The sequence below is a fragment of the Podarcis cretensis genome (genome assembly GCF_951804945.1).
Source record: "Podarcis cretensis genome assembly, contig: SCAFFOLD_25, whole genome shotgun sequence".
NCBI classification, from domain to species: domain Eukaryota; kingdom Metazoa; phylum Chordata; class Lepidosauria; order Squamata; family Lacertidae; genus Podarcis; species Podarcis cretensis.
The window spans coordinates 55,467-76,703 of NW_027647848.1; the positions used below are offsets into that span (position 1 = coordinate 55,467).

The 21,237-nt window shown below is 37.9% G+C and overlaps 1 protein-coding gene across 1 annotated transcript in view; it reads left to right on the forward strand.

Moving 5' to 3' along the window:
• RABL6 (RAB, member RAS oncogene family like 6) overlaps positions 1 to 21,237 on the forward strand; it is a 51,860-nt gene that overhangs the window by 22,656 nt on the left and 7,967 nt on the right. Inside the window, exons 5-12 of the mRNA XM_079996478.1 lie at positions 3,788 to 3,879; positions 6,262 to 6,402; positions 9,391 to 9,496; positions 12,355 to 12,458; positions 15,069 to 15,289; positions 16,523 to 16,622; positions 17,366 to 17,524; positions 20,113 to 20,308. Of these exons, the coding sequence (XP_079852604.1) occupies positions 3,788 to 3,879; positions 6,262 to 6,402; positions 9,391 to 9,496; positions 12,355 to 12,458; positions 15,069 to 15,289; positions 16,523 to 16,622; positions 17,366 to 17,524; positions 20,113 to 20,308 (1,119 nt within the window). The remainder of the gene's footprint in view (positions 1 to 3,787; positions 3,880 to 6,261; positions 6,403 to 9,390; positions 9,497 to 12,354; positions 12,459 to 15,068; positions 15,290 to 16,522; positions 16,623 to 17,365; positions 17,525 to 20,112; positions 20,309 to 21,237) is intronic.

Consider the following 21,237-nt stretch of genomic DNA (forward strand, 5'->3'; position numbering starts at 1 on the left):
AATTTTTCATTTCATTGTAATTTTTCATTTCATTTCATTTTAATTTTTCATCTCATTTAAATTTTTCCTTTCATTTCATTTTAATTTTTCATTCCATTTTATATTGATTTTTCATTTCATTGTAATTTTTCATTTCATTTTAATTTTTCATCTCATTTCAATTTTTCATTTCATTTCATTTCAATTTTTCATTTCATTTTCATTTTTCATCTCATTGTAATTTTTCATTCCATTTTATTTTGATTTTTCATTTCATTGTAATTTTTCATTTCATTTCATTTTAATTTTTCATTTCATTGTAATTTTTCATTTCATTTCATTTTAATTTTTCATTTCATTGTAATTTTTCATTTCATTTCATTATATTTTTTCATTTCATTTTAATTTTTCATTTCATTTCATTTCAATGTTTCATCTCATTTCAATTTTTCATTTCATTTTATTTTAATTTTTCATCTCATTTTAATTTTTCATTTCATTTCATTTCAATTTTTCATTCCATTTCATTTTAATTTTTCATTTCATTTCAATTTTTCATTTCATTTCAATTTTTCATTTCATTTTAACGTTTCATTCCGTTTCATTTTGATTTTTCATTTAGCTTAATTTTTTATTTATTTAAAAATTCAAGAAATGTACATGGGAAAAGGATCTCGGTGTCTTGGCTGACCCCAAACTTGACATGCGCCAACCGTGTGACGCGGCAGCTCAAAAAGCCAATGCAATTCTGGGCTGCACCAATAGGAGTACAGCATCTAGATCAGTGTTTCCCAACCTTGTGCCTCCAGCTCTTTTTGGACTACAATTCCCATCATCCCTTGCCACTGGTCTTGCTAGTCAGGGGTGATGGGAGTTGTAGTTCAAAAACAGTAATAGTGCCCCACTGGATTCTGCTCTGGTCAGACCTCGCCTGGAGGACTGGGTCCAGTTCTGGGCACCCCAGTTCAAGAAGGACACGGACAAACTGGAACAAACTGGAACAAAGCAGGCCCTCGAACCCGCAACTCCACCCCAGAGGGGCCCCTCGAACCCACAACCCTGGGCAGGCCCTCGAACCCGCAACTCCACCCCAGAGGGGCCCCTCCAACCCACAACCCTGGGCAGGCCCTCGAACCCGCAACTCCACCCCAGAGGGGCCCCTCGAACCCACAACCCTGGGCAGGCCCTCGAAGCCGCAACTCCGTCCCACAACGGCCCCTCCAACCCACAACCCTGGGCAGGCCCTCGAACCCGCAACTCCACCCCAGAGGGGCCCCTCGAACCCGCAACCCTGGGCAGGCCCTCGAACCCGCAACTCCACCCCAGAGGGGCCCCTCGAACCCACAACCCTGGGCAGGCCCTCGAACCCACAACCCTGGGCAGGCCCTCGAACCCGCAACTCCACCCCAGAGGGGCCCCTCGAACCCACAACCCTGGGCAGGCCCTCGAACCCGCAACCCTGGGCAGGCCCTCGAACCCACAACCCTGGGCAGGCCCTTGAACCCGCAACCCCACCCCATAGGGGCCCCTCTAACCCACAACCCTGGGCAGGCCCTCGAACCCGCAACTCCACCCCAGAGGGGCCCCTCGAACCCACAACCCTGGGCAGGCCCTCGAACCCGCAACTCCACCCCAGAGGGGCCCCTCGAACCCACAACCCTGGGCAGGCCCTCGAACCCGCAACTCCACCCCAGAGGGGCCCCTCGAACCCACAACCCTGGGCAGGCCCTCGAACCCGCAACTCCACCCCAGAGGGGCCCCTCCAACCCACAACCCTGGGCAGGCCCTCGAACCCACAACCCTGGGCAGGCCCTCGAACCCACAACCCTGGGCAGGCCCTCGAGCCCGCAACCCACCCCACGACTTCTGGGCACCCCAGTTCAAGAAGGACACGGACAAACTGGAACGTGTCCAGAGGAGGGCAACCAAAATGGTCAAAGGCCTGGAAACGATGCCTTATGAAGAACGGCTAAGGGAGCTGGGCATGTTTAGCCTGGAGAAGAGGAGGTTAAGGGGTGATATGATAGCCATGTTCAAATATATAAAAGGATGTCACATAGAGGAGGGAGAAAGGTTGTTTTCTGCTGCTCCAGAGAAGCGGACACAGAGCAATGGTTCCAAACTACAAGAAAGAAGATTCCACCTAAACATTAGGAAGAACTTCCTGACAGTAAGAGCTGTTTGACAGTGGAATTTGCTGCCAAGGAGTGTGGTGGAGTCTCCTTCTTTGGAGGTCTTTAAGCAGAGGCTTGACAACCATATGTCTGGAGTGCTCTGATGGGGTTTCCTGCTTGGCAGGAGGTTGGACTTGATGGCCCTCTGGTCTCTTCCAACTCTATGATTCTATGATTCTATGATTCTATGATTCTATGATTCTATGATTCTATTCTAGGATTCTAGGATTCTAGGATTCTATTCTAGGATTCTAGGATTCTATGATTCTAGGATTCTATGATTCTATGATTCTATTCTAGGATTCTAGGATTCTAGGATTCTATGATTCTATGATTCTATTCTAGGATTCTAGGATTCTATGATTCTATTCTATGATTCTAGGATTCTAGGATTCTATGATTCTATGATTCTATTCTATGATTCTATGATTCTAGGATTCTAGGATTCTATTCTATGATTCTATGATTCTATGATTCTATTCTAGGATTCTAGGATTCTATGATTCTATTCTATGATTCTAGGATTCTAGGATTCTATGATTCTATTCTATGATTCTAGGATTCTAGGATTCTAGGATTCTATTCTATGATTCTATGATTCTATGATTCTATGATTCTATGATTCTATTCTATGATTCTAGGATTCTAGGATTCTATGATTCTATTCTAGGATTCTAGGATTCTATGATTCTATGATTCTATGATTCTATGATTCTATTCTAGGATTCTAGGATTCTAGGATTCTATGATTCTATGATTCTATTCTATGATTCTAGGATTCTAGGATTCTAGGATTCTAGGATTCTATGATTCTATTCTATGATTCTAGGATTCTAGGATTCTAGGATTCTATGATTCTTTGATTCTAGGATTCTAGGATTCTAGGATTCTATGATTCTATTCTACGATTCTAGGATTCTAGGATTCTAGGATTCTAGGATTCTATGATTCTATTCTAGGATTCTAGGATTCTAGGATTCTATGATTCTATTCTATGATTCTATGATTCTAGGATTCTAGGATTCTAGGATTCTATGATTCTATTCTATGATTCTAGGATTCTAGGATTCTAGGATTCTAGGATTCTATTCTAGGATTCTATGATTCTAGGATTCTAGGATTCTAGGATTCTATGATTCTATTCTATGATTCTAGGATTCTAGGATTCTAGGATTCTAGGATTCTATTCTAGGATTCTATGATTCTAGGATTCTAGGATTCTAGGATTCTATGATTCTATTCTAGGATTCTAGGATTCTAGGATTCTATGATTCTATTCTATGATTCTATGATTCTAGGATTCTAGGATTCTAGGATTCTATGATTCTATTCTATGATTCTAGGATTCTAGGATTCTATGATTCTATTCTAGGATTCTAGGATTCTATGATTCTATTCTATGATTCTATTCTAGGATTCTAGGATTCTAGGATTCTATGATTCTATTCTAGGATTCTAGGATTCTAGGATTCTATGATTCTATTCTAGGATTCTAGGATTCTAGGATTCTATGATTCTATTCTAGGATTCTAGGATTCTAGGATTCTATGATTCTATTCTAGGATTCTAGGATTCTATGATTCTATTCTATGATTCTATGATTCTAAGTTTCTCTCTTCTCTCTCGAACCCGAGGCCGAGGCGGCCCTGGCCCTGGACGCTGAGTTCCTGGACGTCTACAAGAACTGCAACGGCGTCGTCATGATGTTTGACATCACCAAGCAGTGGTGAGGCGGAGGTCGAACCCGCAAGCCCAGGGTGGCCCTTCAAACCTTGAACCCTTCACACCAGGGCAGTCCTCGAACCCACAACCCCAGGGTGGCCCTTCAAACCTTGAACCCTTCACACCAGGGCGGAGCCTCGAACCCGCAACCCCAGGGTGGCCCTTCAAACCTTGAACCCTTCACACCAGGGCAGGCCTCGAACCCCCAATCCCAGGGTGGACCTTCAAACCTTGAACCCTTCACACCAGGGCGGTCCTCGAACCCGCAACCCCAGGGTGGCCCCTTCAACCCAGGACAATGACACCCTCGAACACCTAGCCCCCCCCAGGGTGGGCCCTCAAACTCCCACCCCAGGGCAGCCCTCGAACCCGCAACCCCATACCCCAGGGTGGCCCCTTGAACCCAGGACAATCACCCACCCCAGGGCAGCCCTTGAACCCACAACCCCACCCCAGGGTGGCCCCATGAACCTGAGACAATAACCCACCCCAAGGCGACCCCTTGAACCCGGAACCCTAGAATGGGCCCTCAAACCCGGAACCCAGGGTGGCCCCTCGAACCCGCAACCCCAGGGCGGCCCCTCGAACCCAGGACAATGACCCACCCCAGGGCCCCTTGAAACCCCAACCCCGCACTCCAGGGCGGCCCCTCGTACCCCCAACCCCAGGGCGGCCCCTCGAACTCGCAACCCCTCACCCCAGGGTGGCCCCTCAAACCTGCAACCCCAACCCACGGTGGCCCCTCGAACCCTCAACCCTGCACCCCAGGGCGGCCCCTCGAACCCAGGACAATGACCCACCCCAGGGCCCCTTGAAACCCCAACCCCGCACTCCAGGGCGGCCCCTCGTACCCCCAACCCCAGGGCGGCCCCTCGAACTCACAATCCCTCACCCCAGGGTGGCCCCTCGAACCCTCAACCCTGCACCCCAGGGCGGCCCCTCGAACCCAGGACAATGACCCACCCCAGGGCGGCCCCTTGAAACCCCAACCCCGCACTCCAGGACAGCCCCTTGAACCCGCACCCCAGGGTGGCCCCTTGAACCTGAGACAATGACCCATCTGAAGGTAGCACCTTGAAGCCACAACCCCATGGCGGCCCCTTGAACCCGCAACCCCGCACTCCTGGACAGCCCCTCGAACCCCAAACCCAGGGCGGCCCCTCGAACCCGCAACCCACCCCACGACGTCCCCTCAAACCCACAACCCTGGACAGCCCCTCGAACCCCAAACCCAGGGCGGCCCCTCGAACCCGCAACCCACTCCACGACGTCCCCTCAAACCCACAACCCTGGACAGCCCCTCGAACCCGCAACCCAGCGTGGCCCCTCAAACCCGCAACTCCATCCCAGAGGGGCCCCTCGATCCCAGAACCGTGGGCAGGCCCTCGAACCTGCAACCCAGCGTGGCCCCTCGAACCCGCAACCCACCCCACGATGGCCCCTCCAACCCCCAACCCAGGGCAGCCCTTCGAACCTGCAACCCCTCACCCCAGGGTGGCCCCTCGAACCTGAGACAATGACCCACCTCAAGGTGGCACCTTGAAGCCACAACCCCATGGTGGCCCCTTGAACCCGCAAGCCCGCACTCCAGGACAGCCCCTCGAACCCGCAACTTCATCCCAGAGGGGCCCCTCGAACCCACAGCCCCAGGGCGGCCCCTTGAACCCGCAACCTGCACTCCAGGACAACCCCTCAAACCCCAAACCCTGGGTGGCCCCTCGAACCCGCAACCCACCCCACAACGGCCCCTCCAACCCACAAACCTGGGCAGGCCCTCGAACCCGCAACTCCACCCCACAGGGGCCCCTCGAACCCACAACCCTGGGCAGGCCCTCGAACCCGCAACTCCATCCCAGAGGGGCCCCTCGAACCCACAACCCTGGGCAGGCCCTCGAACCCGCAACTCCATCCCAGAGGGGCCCCTCGAACCCACAACCCTGGGCAGGCCCTCGAACCCTCAACTCCACCCGAGGGGCCCCTCGAACCCACAACCCTGGTCAGGCCCTCGAACCCGCAACTCCACCCCAGAGGGGCCCCTCGAACCCACAACCCTGGGCAGTACCTCGAACCCGCAACTCCATCCCAGAGGGGCCCCTCCAACCCACAACCCTGGGCAGGCCCTCGAACCCGCAACTCCATCCCAGAGGGGCCCCTCCAACCCACAGCCCCAGGGCAGCCCCTTGAACCCGCAACCTGCACTCCAGGACAGCCCCTCAAACCCCAAACCCTGGGTGGCCCCTCGAACCCGCAACCCACCCCAGAGGGGCCCCTCGAACCCACAACCCAGGGCAGCCCTTTGAACCCGCCACCCCGCCCCGCAGTTCCGAGTCGAAGCCTCGAACCCGCAACCCCGCCCCCCTGACCCCCTCTCCCCCCCCCGTTGCAGGACCTTTGACTACGTCCTGCGGGAGCTGCCCAAGGTCCCCAACCACGTGCCCGTCTGCGTCCTGGGCAACCACCGGGACATGGGCCAGCACCGGGTCATCCTGCCCGACGACGTCCGGGACCTGATCCGCAGGGTGGACAGGTGAGCGCCCCGCAGGGAGAAAGCCAGCTCCAAAAGCCGCTGGGCATGGCCTGGAAGGAAGTCCCTGCTCGCAGAAAGCTAGCTCCTCAGGCTAGATTGCATTGCATTGCATTGCGTTGCATGAGGGAGGAGCTCCCCGCACCGAGAAAGCCAGCTCCTCAAGGTGTTTGGCATTGTGTTGAATGAAGTCCCTGCTCTGAGAAAGCTAGCTCCTCAAGCTGTATTGTATTGCATTGCATTGCATTGCATTGCATTGCATTGCATGAGGCAGGGGCTCCCCGCACCAAGAAAGCTAGCTCCTCAAGCTGTGTTTGCATTCATTGCATTGCCTTGCCTTGCCTTGCTTTGCCTGTATTCTATTGTATTGTATTGTATTGCATTGCATTTAGCAGGAGCTCCCCGCACCGAGAAAGCTAGCTCCTCAAATTGTATTGTATTGCATGAGGCAGGGGCTCCCCGCGCCGAGAAAGCGAGCTCCTCAAGCTGTGTTTTCATCGCATCGCATTGCATTGTATTCCATTGCATTGTATGAGGCTAGGGCTCCCTGCACCAAGAAAGCTAGCTTCTCAAGCTATATTTTGTATTGTATTGTATTGTATTGTATTGTATTGTATTGTATTGTATGAGGCAGGAGCTCCCCGCACCGAGAAAGCTAGCTTCTCAAGCTGTATTGGATTGCATTGCATTGCATTGTATGAGGCAGTAACTCCCCGCTTTGAGAAAGCCAGCTCCTCAAGGTGTTTTGCATTGCGTTGAATGAAGTCCCTGCTCTGAGAAATCTAGTTTCTCAAGCTGTATTGTATTGTATTGTATGGGGCAGGAGCTCCCCGCACCGAGACAGCTAGCTCCTCAAGCTGTGTTTTCATTACATTGCATTGCATTGTGTGAGGCAGGAGCTCCCCGCACCGAGAAAGCGAGCTCCTCAAGCTGTATTGCATTGTATGAGGCAGGAGCTCCCCGCACCGAGAAAGCTAGCTCCTCAAGCTGTATTGCATTGTATGAGGCAGGAGCTCCCCGCACCGAGAAAGTGAGCTCCTCAAGCTGTATTGCATTGTATGAGGCAGGAGCTCCCCGCACCGAGAAAGCGAGGTGCTCAAGCTGTGATTGCATTGCATTGTATGTGTCAGGAGCTCCCCGCACCGAGACAGCTAGCTCCTCAAGCTGCGCTTTTATTACATTGCATTAGCTCCCTGCTCTAAGAAATCTAGTTCTTCAAGGTGTTTTCAGTTGTGTTGCATGAGCTCCCCGCTCTGAGAAATCTAGCTCCTTAAGCTGCTTTCTATGGCATTGCATTGGACTGCATTGCATTGTAGGAGGCAGGAGCTCCCTGCTCTAAAAAATGTAGCTCCTCAAGCGGTTTTGTAATTGTATTTCAGGAGATCCCTGCTCTAGGAAACTTAGCTCCTCAAGCTGTTTCTTATTGCATTATATTCTATCAGGCAGAAGCTCCTGAAGCTGTTTCTAATTGGGTTGCACGAACTCCCTGCTTTGAGAAATCTAGTTCCTCCAGAAATCTAGTTTTTGATTCCAGTGCAGGAGAAAGCTGTTGTTAGTGTGTTCCATGAGCTCCCTGCTCTGAGAAATCTAGCTCCTCAAGGTGTGTTTTTAGTGCATTGCATTGCATTGCATTGTATGTGTCAGGAGCTCCCCGCACCGAGAAAGCCAGCTCCTCAAGCTGTGTTTTTAGTGTATTGCATTGCATTGTATTCCATTGCATTGTATGAGGCAGGAGCTCCCCGCACCGAGAAAGCTAGCTCCTCAAGCTGTATTGTATTGTATGAGGCAGGGGCTCCCTGCACCGAGAAAGCTAGCTCCTCAAGCTGTGTTTTTAGTGCATTGCATTGCATTGCATTCCATTGTATGAGGCAGGGGCTCCCCGCACCGAGAAAGCTAGCTCCTCAAGCTGTGTTTTCATTGCATTGCATTGTATGAGGCAGGAGCTCCCTGCACCGAGAAAGCTAGCTCCTCAAGCTGTTTTTAGTGTGTGGCATGAACTCCCCGCGCAGAGAAAGCTAGCTCCTCAGGCTGCTTTTTATTGTATTCCATGAACTCCCCGCTCTGAGAAAGCTAGCTCCTCAAGGTGTTTTCAGTGCATTGCATGAGCTCCCTGTTCTGAGAAAGCTAGCTCCTCAAGCTGTTTTTAGTGTGTTGCATGAACTCCCCGCGCAGAGAAAGCTAGCTCCTCAGGCTGCTTTTTATTGTATTCCATGAACTCCCCGCTCTGAGAAAGCTAGCTCCTCAAGGTGTTTTCAGTGCATTGAATGAACTCCCTGTTCTGAGAAACTTAGCTCCTCAAGTTGGTTTTTAATTGCGTGGCATTGTAGGAGGCAGGGGCTCCCCGCTCTGAGAAAGGTAGCTCCTCAAGGTGTTTTCAGTGCATTGCATGAGCTCCCTGCTCTGAGAAAGCTAGCTCCTCAAGGTGTTTTTAGTGTTGCATGAACTCCCCGCGCAGAGAAAGCTAGCTCCTCAGGCTGTTTTGTATTCCATGAACTCCCCGCTCTGAGAAAGCTAGCTCCTCAAGGTGTTTTCAGTGCATTGAATGAGCTCCCTGCTCTGAGAAATCTAGCTTCTCAAGGTGTTTTCAGTGCATTGAATGAGCTCCCTGCTCTGAGAAATCTAGCTTCTCAAGGTGTTTTTAGTGCATTGAATGAACTCCCTGCTCTGAGAAAGCCAGCTCCTCAGGCTGTTTTTTATTGTATCCCATGAACTCCCCGCTCTGAGAAAGCTAGCTCCTCAAGGTGTTTTTAGTGCATTGAATGAACTCCCTGTTCTGAGAAATCTAGCTCCTCAAGGTGTTTTTAGTGCACTGAATGAACTCCCTGCTCTGAGAAATCTAGCTCCTCAAGGTGTTTTCAGTGCACTGAATGAGCTCCCTGCTCTGAGAAAGCTAGCTCCTCCAGCTGCTTTTGATTGGATTGCATTGCATGGAATGAACTCCCCGCCCCGAGAAAGCTAGCTCCTCAAGCTACTGCTGTCCTATTTCTTCAGGCCCCCCGGCGCCTCCTACGTCCGCTACGCCGAGTCCTCCATGAAGAACAGCTTCGGCCTCAAGTACCTCCACAAGTTCTTCAACATCCCCTTCTTGCAGCTGCAGGTAACCAGTGCGAATCCAGCCGGGAAATCGGGGTCAGGCTGGATGACCCTCCGAACCCAATTTGCCGTTTTCATTCAGATTTCTTGGCATTTCCCACATAATCCCCTATCACGCCTTTCCCATCTTTCATGAATTCATTCATCTCTTTTCACTCCTTTCCCATCTTTCATGCACTCATTCATCTCTTTTCACTTTTTTCCCATATTTCATGCATTCATTCATCTTTTTTCCATCTTTCATTCATTCATCTTTTTTCACTCCTTTCCCATCTTTCATGCACTCATTCATCTCTTTTCACTTTTCCCCCATATTTCATGCATTCATTCATCTTTTTTCCATCTTTCATTCATTCATCTTTTTTCACTCCTTTCCCATCTTTCATGCACTCATTCATCTCTTTTCACTTTTCCCCCATATTTCATGCATTCATTCATATTTTTTCCATCTTTCATTCATTCATTCATCTTTTCTCACTCCTTTCCCATCTTTCATTCATTCATTCACTCCTTTCCCATCTTTCATGCGTTTATTCATCTTTTTTCACTCCTTTCCCATCTTTCATGCATTCATTCATCTTTTTTCCATCTTTCATGCATTCATTCATCTTTTTTCCATCTTTCATGCATTCATCTTTTTTTCACTCCTTTCCCATATTTCATGCATTCATTCTTTTTCCATCTTTCATTCATTCATCTTTTTTCACTCCTTTCCCATCTTTCATTCATTCATCATTCCTTTCCCATCTTTCATGCATTCATTCTTTTTCCATCTTTCATTCATTCATTCTTTTTTCACTCCTTTCCCATCTTTCATGCGTTCATTCATCTTTTTTCACTCCTTTCCCATCTTTCATGCACTCATTGATCCTTTTTCACTCCTTTCCCATCTTTCATGGGTTCATTCATCTTTTTTCACTCCTTTCCCATCTTTCATGCATTCATTCATCTTTTTTCACTCCTTTCCCATCTTTCATTCATTCATTCATTCATTCCTTTCCCATCTTTCATGCATTCATTCGTCTTTTCTCACTCCTTTCCCATCTTTCCTGCATTCATTCATCTTTTTTCACTCCTTTCCCATCTTTCCTGCATTCATTCATCTTTTTTCACTCCTTTCCCATCTTTCTTGCATTCATTCATCTTTTTTCACTCCTTTCCCATCTTTCATGCATTCATTCATCTTTTTTCACTCCTTTCCCATCTTTCATGCATTCATTGATCCTTTTTCACTCCTTTCCCATCTCTCATGCCTTCATTCATCTTTTTTCACTCCTTTCCCATCTTTCATGCATTCATTGATCCTTTTTCACTCCTTTCCCATCTTCCATGCATTCATTCATCTTTTCTCACTCCTTTCCCATCTTTCCTGCATTCATTCATCTTTTTTCACTCCTTTCCCATCTTTCATGCAGTCATTCATCTTTTTTCACTCCTTTCCCATCTTTCATGCAGTCATTCATCTTTTTTCACTCCTTTCCCATCTTTCATGCATTCATTCATCTTTTTTCACTCCTTTCCCATCTTTCATGCATTCATTCATCTTTTTTCACTCCTTTCCCATCTTTCATGCATTCATTCATCTTTTTTCACTCCTTTCCCATCATTCATTCATTCATTCATTCATTCCTTTCCCATCTTTCATGCATTCATTCATCTTTTTTCACTCCTTTCCCATCTTCCATTCATTCATTCATTCATTCATTCATTCCTTTCCCATCTTTCATTCATTCATTCATCTTTTTTCACTCCTTTCCCATCTTTCATGCATTCATTCATCTTTTTTCACTCCTTTCCCATCTTTCATGCCTTCATTCATCTTTTTTCACTCCTTTCCCATCTTTCATGCATTCATTGATCCTTTTTCACTCCTTTTCCATCTTTCATGCATTCATTCATCTTTTTTCACTCTTTTCCCATCTTCCATGCATTCATTCATCTTTTTCCACTCCTTTCCCATCTTTCATTCATCTTGTTTCCAGTCTTGCCGCAGTTTTTGCACAGAAAAAGAAATTAACATCTTGCCTATGAATACCAATTAAAAATGCTTCTTTTTTTTAAAAAAAATGTCTATTTCAAGATCTTACATTATATATATTGCCAACATTTATGATTTGTCTTATAACGATTTGTTGCATGCTCTCCATTTTATCCTTCCATTCCACATATAGATATATATTATATATAAATCCCAATTATTATATCCAATACAATAATATATCCAATTGGTCTTTTTCCCAATTATTATATCCAATACAATAATATATATCCAATTGGTCTTTTTCCCAATTATTATATCCATTACAATAATATATCCAATTGGTCTTTTTCCCAATTATTATATCCAATACAATAATATATCCAATTGGTCTTTTTCCCAATTATTATATCCAATACAATAATATATCCAATTGGTCCTTTTCCCAATTATTATATCCAATACAATAATATATCCAATTGGTCTTTTTCCCAATTATTATATCCAATATAATAATATATCCAATTGGTCTTTTTCCCAATTATTATATCCAATACAATAATATATCCAATTGGTCTTTTTCCCAATTATTATATCCAATATAATAATATATCCAATTGGTCTTTTTCCCAATTATTATATCCAATACAATAATATATCCAATTGGTCTTTTTCCCAATTATTATATCCAATATAATAATATATCCAATTGGTCTTTTTCCCAATTATTATATCCAATATAATAATATATCCGATTCCGATGGCGTTTGATACCTTTGAGACGTCGTTTTGCGTCCGTTCTTGAATATTTCGATTTCAAATTTGGATTTTGTATTCAAATTTGGAATTTCCCCGCCTTGAAATCCTCTTTTTCTCCCGCCCAGAGAGAGACGCTCCTTCGTCAGCTGGAAACGAACCAATTAGACATTGACGCCACATTAGAGGAGCTGTCGGTCCAGCAGGAGACGGAGGACCAGAACTATGAGATGTAGGGTTAATTAATAAGAATATTAATAATGGGAATGCTTATTAATAAGAATATTAATAGTGGGAAGGCTTATTTATAATGGGAATGCTTATTTGTAATGGGAATGCTTATTAATAATATTAATAACGTGAATGATTAATAATATTCATAACGTGAATGATTATTAATAATATTAATAACGTGAATTCTTATGAATGATATGAATGATATGAATGCTTATTAATAATATTAATAATGTGAATGATTAATAATATTAATAACGTGAATGATTATTAATAATATTAATAACGTGAATGATTATTAATAATATTAATAACGTGAATTCTTATGAAATATGAATGATATGAATGCTTATTAATAATATTAATAACGTGAATGATTAATAATATTAATAACGTGAATGCTTATTAATAATATTAATAACATGAATGCTTATTAATAATATTAATAACGTGAATTCTTATGAATTGTATGAATGATATGAATGCTTATTAATAATATTAATAACATGAATGGTTATTAATATTAATAATGTGAAATCTTATGAATGATATGAATGCTTATTAATAATTTTAATAACATGAATGGTTATTAATAATGCATTGAATGACGTCCCTGCTCTGAGAAAGCGAGTAATATTATATGAATGACATGAATGCTTATTAATAATATTAATAACATGAATGATTAATAATATTAATAACGTGAATGCTTATTAATAATATTAATAACGTGAATGCTTATTAATAATATTAATAACGTGAATTCTTATGAATTATATGAATGATATGAATGCTTATTAAAAATATTAATAACATGAATGCTTATTAATAATATTAATAACATGAATTCTTATGAATTATATGAATGATATGAATGCTTATTAATAATATTAATAACATGAATGCTTATTAATAATATTAATAATGTGAATTCTTATGAATAATATGAATGATATGAATGCTTATTAATAATATTAATAACATGAATGGTTATTAATAATGCATTGAATGACGTCCCTGCTCTGAGAAAGCGAGTAATATTATATGAATGACATGAATGCTTATTAATAATATTAATAACATGAATGATTAATATTAATAACGTGAATGCTTATTAATAATATTAATAACATGAATGATTATTAATAATATTAATAACATGAATGCTTATGAATTATATGAATGATATGAATGCTTATTAATAATATTAATAACATGAATGATTAATATGAATGACATGAATGCTTATTAATAATATTAATAACATGAATGATTAATAATATTAATAACGTGAATGCTTATTAATAATATTAATAACGTGAATTCTTATGAATTATATGAATGACATGAATGCTTATTAATAATATTAATAACATGAATGATGAATAATATTAATAACGTGAATGCTTATTAATATTAATAACGTGAATGCTTATTAATAATATTAATAACATGAATGGTTATTAATAATGCATTGAATGACGTCCCTGCTCTGAGAAAGCGAGTAATATTATATGAATGACATGAATGCTTATTAATAATATTAATAACATGAATGATTAATAATATTCATAATGTGAATGCTTATTAATAATATTAATAACATGAATGCTTATTAATAATATTAATAACGTGAATTCTTATGAATTATAGGAATGATATGAATGCTTAGTAATAATATTAATAACATGAATGGTTATTAATAATATTAATAACATGAATTCTTATGAATTATATGAATGATATGAATGCTTATTAATAATATTAATAACATGAATGCTTATTAATAATAATAATAACGTGAATTCTTATGAATCATATGAATGATATGAATGCTTATTCATAATATTAATAACATGAATGCTTATTAATAATATTAATAACGTGAATTCTTATGAATTATATGAATGATATGAATGCTTATTAAGAATATTAATAACGTGAATGCTTATTAATAATATTAATAACGTGAATTCTTATGAATGATATGAATGACATGAATGCTTACAAATAATATTAATAACATGAATGATTAATAATATTAATAACGTGAATGCTTATTAATAATATTAATAATGTGAATTCTTATGAATTATATGAATGATATGAATGCTTATTAATAATATTAATAACATGAATGGTTATTAATAATAATAATGTGAATTCTTATGAATTATATGAATGATATGAATGCTTATTAATAATATTAATAACATGAATGCTTATTAATAATATTAATAATGTGAATTCTTATGAATAATATGAATGATATGAATGCTTACTAATGCTTCTTAATAATGTCAGTAATATGCATGCTGATTAATCATATTCATCATGTGAATGCTTCTTAATAATATCAAGAATATGAATATCAAGAACATGAATTAATATTATATTATTCAGCTATTATTCAGATATCTATAATATGAGGCCTTGATAATCATATGAATGCTTCTTAATAGTGTCCAAACTGGGACTTCACTGCTGTGGGTGCATATTAATAAGTTATTAATTATTAATTATTAATTATTAATTATTAATTATTAATTATTAATTATTAATAACAGTTATTAATTATTATTAATAAGAATCTCTCTCCCCCCCACAGATTCCTGGAAGCCATGGAAGCCCGCAGCCGGGGGGCGGCGTCCCCGGACCCGAACCCGTCGCCCCCCGACAACGCCCCGGAGGGGGGGTCCGGCCCGGGGAGCCCCAACCCCACGGAGACCCCCACCGCCGACAGCCCCCCCCAGGCCCCGCCCCCAGCCCCAGCCCCCCAGGCCGCCCCCCGGCGCAGCTTCATCGCGCGGATCTTCGGGGCGGCGGCGGGTGAGCGTCAAGCTAGCTTCAAAATAAATTAATAATAATAATAATAATAATAATAGTAATATTTAGACCTTATTATTATTATTATTATTATTATTATTATTATTATTTCGATATTTTTATGCCCGAATAGTAATAATTGGGGGTGAACGATTGGGGGGCACTCTGATAATAAAGTTAATGATATTTTTATTAATAATATTATTAATATTATTATTATTTCATTATTATTATTATTTCATTATGATTATGATTATTATTATTTCATTATGATTATGATTATGATTATGATTATTTCATTATTATTATATTTATACCCTAGCAGTAATAAATGGGGGTGAACGATTGGGGGGGCACTCTGATAATAATGATATTATTATTATTATTATTATTATTATTATTATTATTATTATTATTATTATATTTATACCCTAATAGTAATAAATGGGGATGAACAATTGGGGTGCACTGATAATAAAATAATAATAATAATAATAATAATAATAATAATAATTATTATTATTATTACTACTATTATTACTATTATTATTATTATTATTTCATTATTATTATTGTTTCATTATTATTATATTTATACCCTAATAGTAATAACTGGGGGTGAACGATTGGGGTGCACTCTGATAATAAAATTAATGATATTATTATTATTATTTCATTATTATTATTGTTGTTGTTGTTGTTGTTGTTATTAATATTATTTCATTATTATTATATTTATACCCTAATAATAATAATAATAATAATGATATTTATATAATGAAGATGATATTATTTTTATTATATTTATTATTATGATTATTTTTATACCCTAATACAAATAATTTTCGGGGGGATGATCGGGGAGGATGTACCTTAATAATAATAATAATAATAATAATAATAATATTTATACCCTAATATATAATAATAATAATATTTATACCCTAATATATAATAATAATAATAATAATAATAATAATAATAATAATAATAATAATATTTATACCCTAAATAATAATAATAATAATAATAATAATAATAATAATAATAATAATATTTATACCCTAATATACAATAATAATAACAATATTTATACCCTAATATATAATAATAATAATAATAATAATAATAATAATAATAATATTTATACCCTAATATATAATAATAATAATAATAATAATAATAATAATAATAATAATAATCATACCCTTTCTCCCCCCCCAAAACGGGGCGCAGACCCCCCAACAGTGGAAGACTTTGCCCCGGACGACCGGCTGGAGGGGGGGTTCCTGGAGGACCCGATGGCGCCCCCCGTCGGACCCTCGGAAAATGGCAGGTAAGTTCTATTGTTTTCTTTCCTATATTATTTTTATTTTATTTTATTAGATATATTTAATTGTTTTCTTTCATATTATATTATTTTTATTTTATTAGATATATTTAATTGTTTTATTTCATATTATATTATTTTTATTTTATTTTATTAGATATATTTAATTGTTTTAATTGTTTTATTTCCTATTATATTATTTTTATTTTATTTTATTATATACATTTAATTGTTTTAATTGTTTTATATCATATCATATTATTTTTATTTTATTTTATTAGATATATTTAATTGTTTTAATTGTTTTATTTCATATATTATTTTTATTTTATTTTATTATATACATTTAATTGTTTTAATTGTTTTATTTCCTATTATATCATTTTTATTTTATTTTATTAGATATATTTAATTGTTTTAATTGTTTTATTTCATATTATATTATGTTTATTTTATTTTATTAGATAATTTAATTGTTTTAATTGTTTTATTTCATATTATATTATGTTTATTTTATTTTATTAGATAATTTAATTGTTTTAATTGTTTTATTTCATATTATATTATGTTTATTTTATTTTATTAGATATATTTAATTGTTTTAATTGTTTTATTTCATATTCTATTATTTTTATTTTATTTTATTAGATATATATTTAATTATGACCTCATTAAAATTTATATTTTGCATTATTTTATTTTACTATATATATATAATATTGGATTAACCCTCCTGCTCCTCCCTGCAGCCACCAAGACGAGACCGGCGGGAGACTCGAACTCGGGGCGCCGGAAGACCGGGCGCCTGGCCCCCCTGCGGCCCCCAGCCAGGAGGAAGGGGGCAAGGCGGCCCCCTTTGCCATCCTGGGGGACGAAGACATCGCCCCAGAGCCAGAGGGGAAGAAAGGGTAGGATATATTAATATTATTATTAATAATAATAATAATAATAAGTAAAAAAAATCTTGTTTATCACTGGAGGGGGGAAAAGGGTATGAAGGAATAATAATAATTTTAATATTAATAATAATGATGATAATATTAAGAAGAAGAAGAAGAATATAATAATATTTATACCCTTATACAATAATAATAAGAAGAAGAAGAAGAAGAAGAAGAAGAAGTAAAAAAAATGATGTTTATCACTGGAGGGTGGAAAAGGGTATGAATAATAATAATAATAATTTTAATATTAATAATAATGATGATAATATTAAGAAGAAGAAGAAGAATATTTATGCCCTTATATAATAATAATAATAATAATAATAATAATAATAATAATAATATTTATACCCTAATATATAATAATAATAATAATAATAATAATAATAATAATAATAATAATAATAATCAAAATTAGGTAAAAAGATCATGTTTATCACAGGAGTGGGGAAAAGGGTATGAATGAATAATAATAATGATAATGATAATAATAATATAAAATAATAATAAATAATGATCAAAATAAGTAAAAAGAATCATGTTTATCACTGGAGGGGGGAAAAGGGTATGAATGAATAATAATAATAGTAATAATAATAATAATAATATTAATAAAAATAATAATAATAATAATAATAATAATAATAATAATAATAATAATAATCAAAATATGTAAAAAAAATCACTGGAGGGGGAAAAAGGGTATGAATGAATAATAATAATAGTAGTAGTAGCAGAAAGTGTAAAAAGAATAATAAAATAAGAATACTTATCTTCCTGTTTCTCGTAATCAGGACCATTGCAATCATCGTTCTCCTAATAATGATCAGTATGTTTATCGTTACAATCGTTATAATAATAATAATGTAATGGTAACGATCATGATAATTGTAATGATCATGATCGATCTCATTGAACATTATTACAATAATGACAATCGTAATATAATGATAATGATATTTATTTATATTTATATTTATATTTATATTTGTATTTATATTTGTAATTATACTTACAATTGTATTTATATTCATAATTATATTTATACTTATAATTGTATTTATATTTATAATTATATTTACAATATATTACAATTTCTTTTTATAAGGATAAGGATCGTTTCTATTTGCAATTATATTTATAATTATAATCATCAATTATAATTATAAGGATCATTTCTATTTATAATTACATTTATAATTATAGTTATAATCATCATTTAAAATTGTAATGATCATTTCTATTTACAATTACATTTATAATTATAATTATAATCATTTATAATTAGAAGGATCATTTCTATTTACAATCACATTTATAATTATAATTATAATCATCATTTATAATTATAATGATCGTTTCTATTTACAATTACATTTATAATTATAATTATAATCATCATTTATAATTATAATGATCGTTTCTATTTACAATTACATTTATAATTATAATTATAATCATCATTTATAATTATAAGGATCGTTTCTATTTACAATTACATTTATAATTATAATTATAATCATCATTTATAATTATAAGGATCGTTTCTATTTACAATTGCATTTATAATTATAATTATAATCATCATTTATAATTATAAGGATCGTTTCTATTTACAATTACATTTATAATTATAATTATAATCATCATTTATAATTATAAGGATCGTTTCTATTTACAATTACATTTATAATTATAATTATAATCATCATTTATAATTATATTGATCGTTTCTATTTACAATTACATTTATACTTATGATTATAATCATTTATAATTATAATGATCGTTTCCATTTACAATTACATTTATAATTATAGTTATAATCATCATTTATAATTATAATGATCGTTTCCATTTACAATTACATTTATAATTATAATTATAATCATCATTTATAATTATAAGGATCATTTCTATTTACAATTACATTTATAATTATAATCATAATCATCATTTATAATTATCATGATCATGATCATGATTTGCAATTAAATTTACAGTTACAATTCTATTTATATCTTTATAATTATAACGACCGTTGTAACCACAGTCATTATTATTACAAGCGAAACCGATAACGATTATCATAATTTAATTAGAACTGTAATTATTCATTAGCAGCCAAGTAAATTTCGTTGTCCCTGAAAGGGGGCAATGACAATAAAGATATTATTATTATTATTATTATTATTATTATTATTATTATTATTATTATTACATATTAGGGTATAATTATTATTATTATTATTATTATTATTATTATTATTATTATTACATATTAGGGTATTATTATTATTATTATTATTATTATTATTATTATATATTAGGGTATAAATATTATTATTATTTTATTATTATTATTATTATTATTATTATTATTATTATATATTAGGGTATAAATATTATTATTATTATTATTATTATTATTATATATTAGGGTATAAATATTATTATTATTATTATTATTATTATATAATTGTATAAATATAATTCACTGAGAATTATTCGCATTCTCGTTATGCTAACCCCGCCCCTCGTTTCCCTCCCAGCCCCGCCTCCCCGTCCTTAAGGTCCTCCCCGGCCCCTGCCCGGCCCCCGGCGCCGGAACCTTCCGGAACCCGGACCCTTCCGGCGCCCGGCGAGGAGTCGGAGAGCGACCCCGAGGGGCCGGTGGCGGCGCAGATGCTCTCCTTCGTCATGGACGACCCCGAGTTCGAGAGCGACGCCTCGGCCGACGCCAGGGGGGTGAGTGGGCGCCCGCTTCGGGGGAACTACCACTCCCAGAATCCTTTGGGGGACTAGAAGCCTCAAACTACAACTCCCAGAATCCTTTGGGGGACTAGAGTGCCTTAGAAGCCTCAAACTATGTTTCCCAGAATCTTTGGGGGACTAGAAGCCTCAAACTACATTTCCCAGAATCCTTTGGGTGCCTTAGAAGCCTGAAACTGCATTTCCCAGAATCCTTTGGGGGAATAGAAACCTCAAACTACATCTCCCAGAATCCTTTGGGTGCCTTAGAAGCCTCAAACTACGTCTCCCAGAATCCTTTGGGGAAACAATAAGGAAAGGGGACTAGTGGGCGCCTTGGAAGCCTCAAACTACAATTCCCAGAATCCTTTGGGGAATAGAAGCCACAAACTACAACTCCCAGAATCCTTTGGGGGGACTAGAGGGCGCCTTAGAAGCCTCAAACTACAACTCCCAGAATCCTTTGGGGGACTAGAGGGCGCCTTAGAAGCCTGAAACTACATTTCCCAGAATCCTTTGGGGGACTAGAAGCCTCAAACTACAATTCCCAGAATCCTTTGGGGGGCTAGAAGCCTCAAACTACGTTTCCCAGAATCCTTTGGGGGGCTGGAGGGCGCCTTAGAAGCCTCAAACTACAACTCCCAGAATCCTTTGGGGGAATAGAAGCCTCAAACTACATTTCCCAGAATCCTTTGGGTGCCTTAGAAGCCTGAAACTGCATTTCCCAGAATCCTTTGGGGGAATAGAAGCCTCAAACTACATTTCCCAGAATCCTTTGGGTGCCTTAGAAGCCTGAAACTGCATCTCCCAGAATCCTTTGGGTGCCTTAGAAGCCTCAAACTACGTCTCCCAGAATCCTTTGGGGAAACAATAAGGAAAGGGAAATAGAGCTCCTTAGAAGCCTCAAACTACGTCTCCCAGAATCC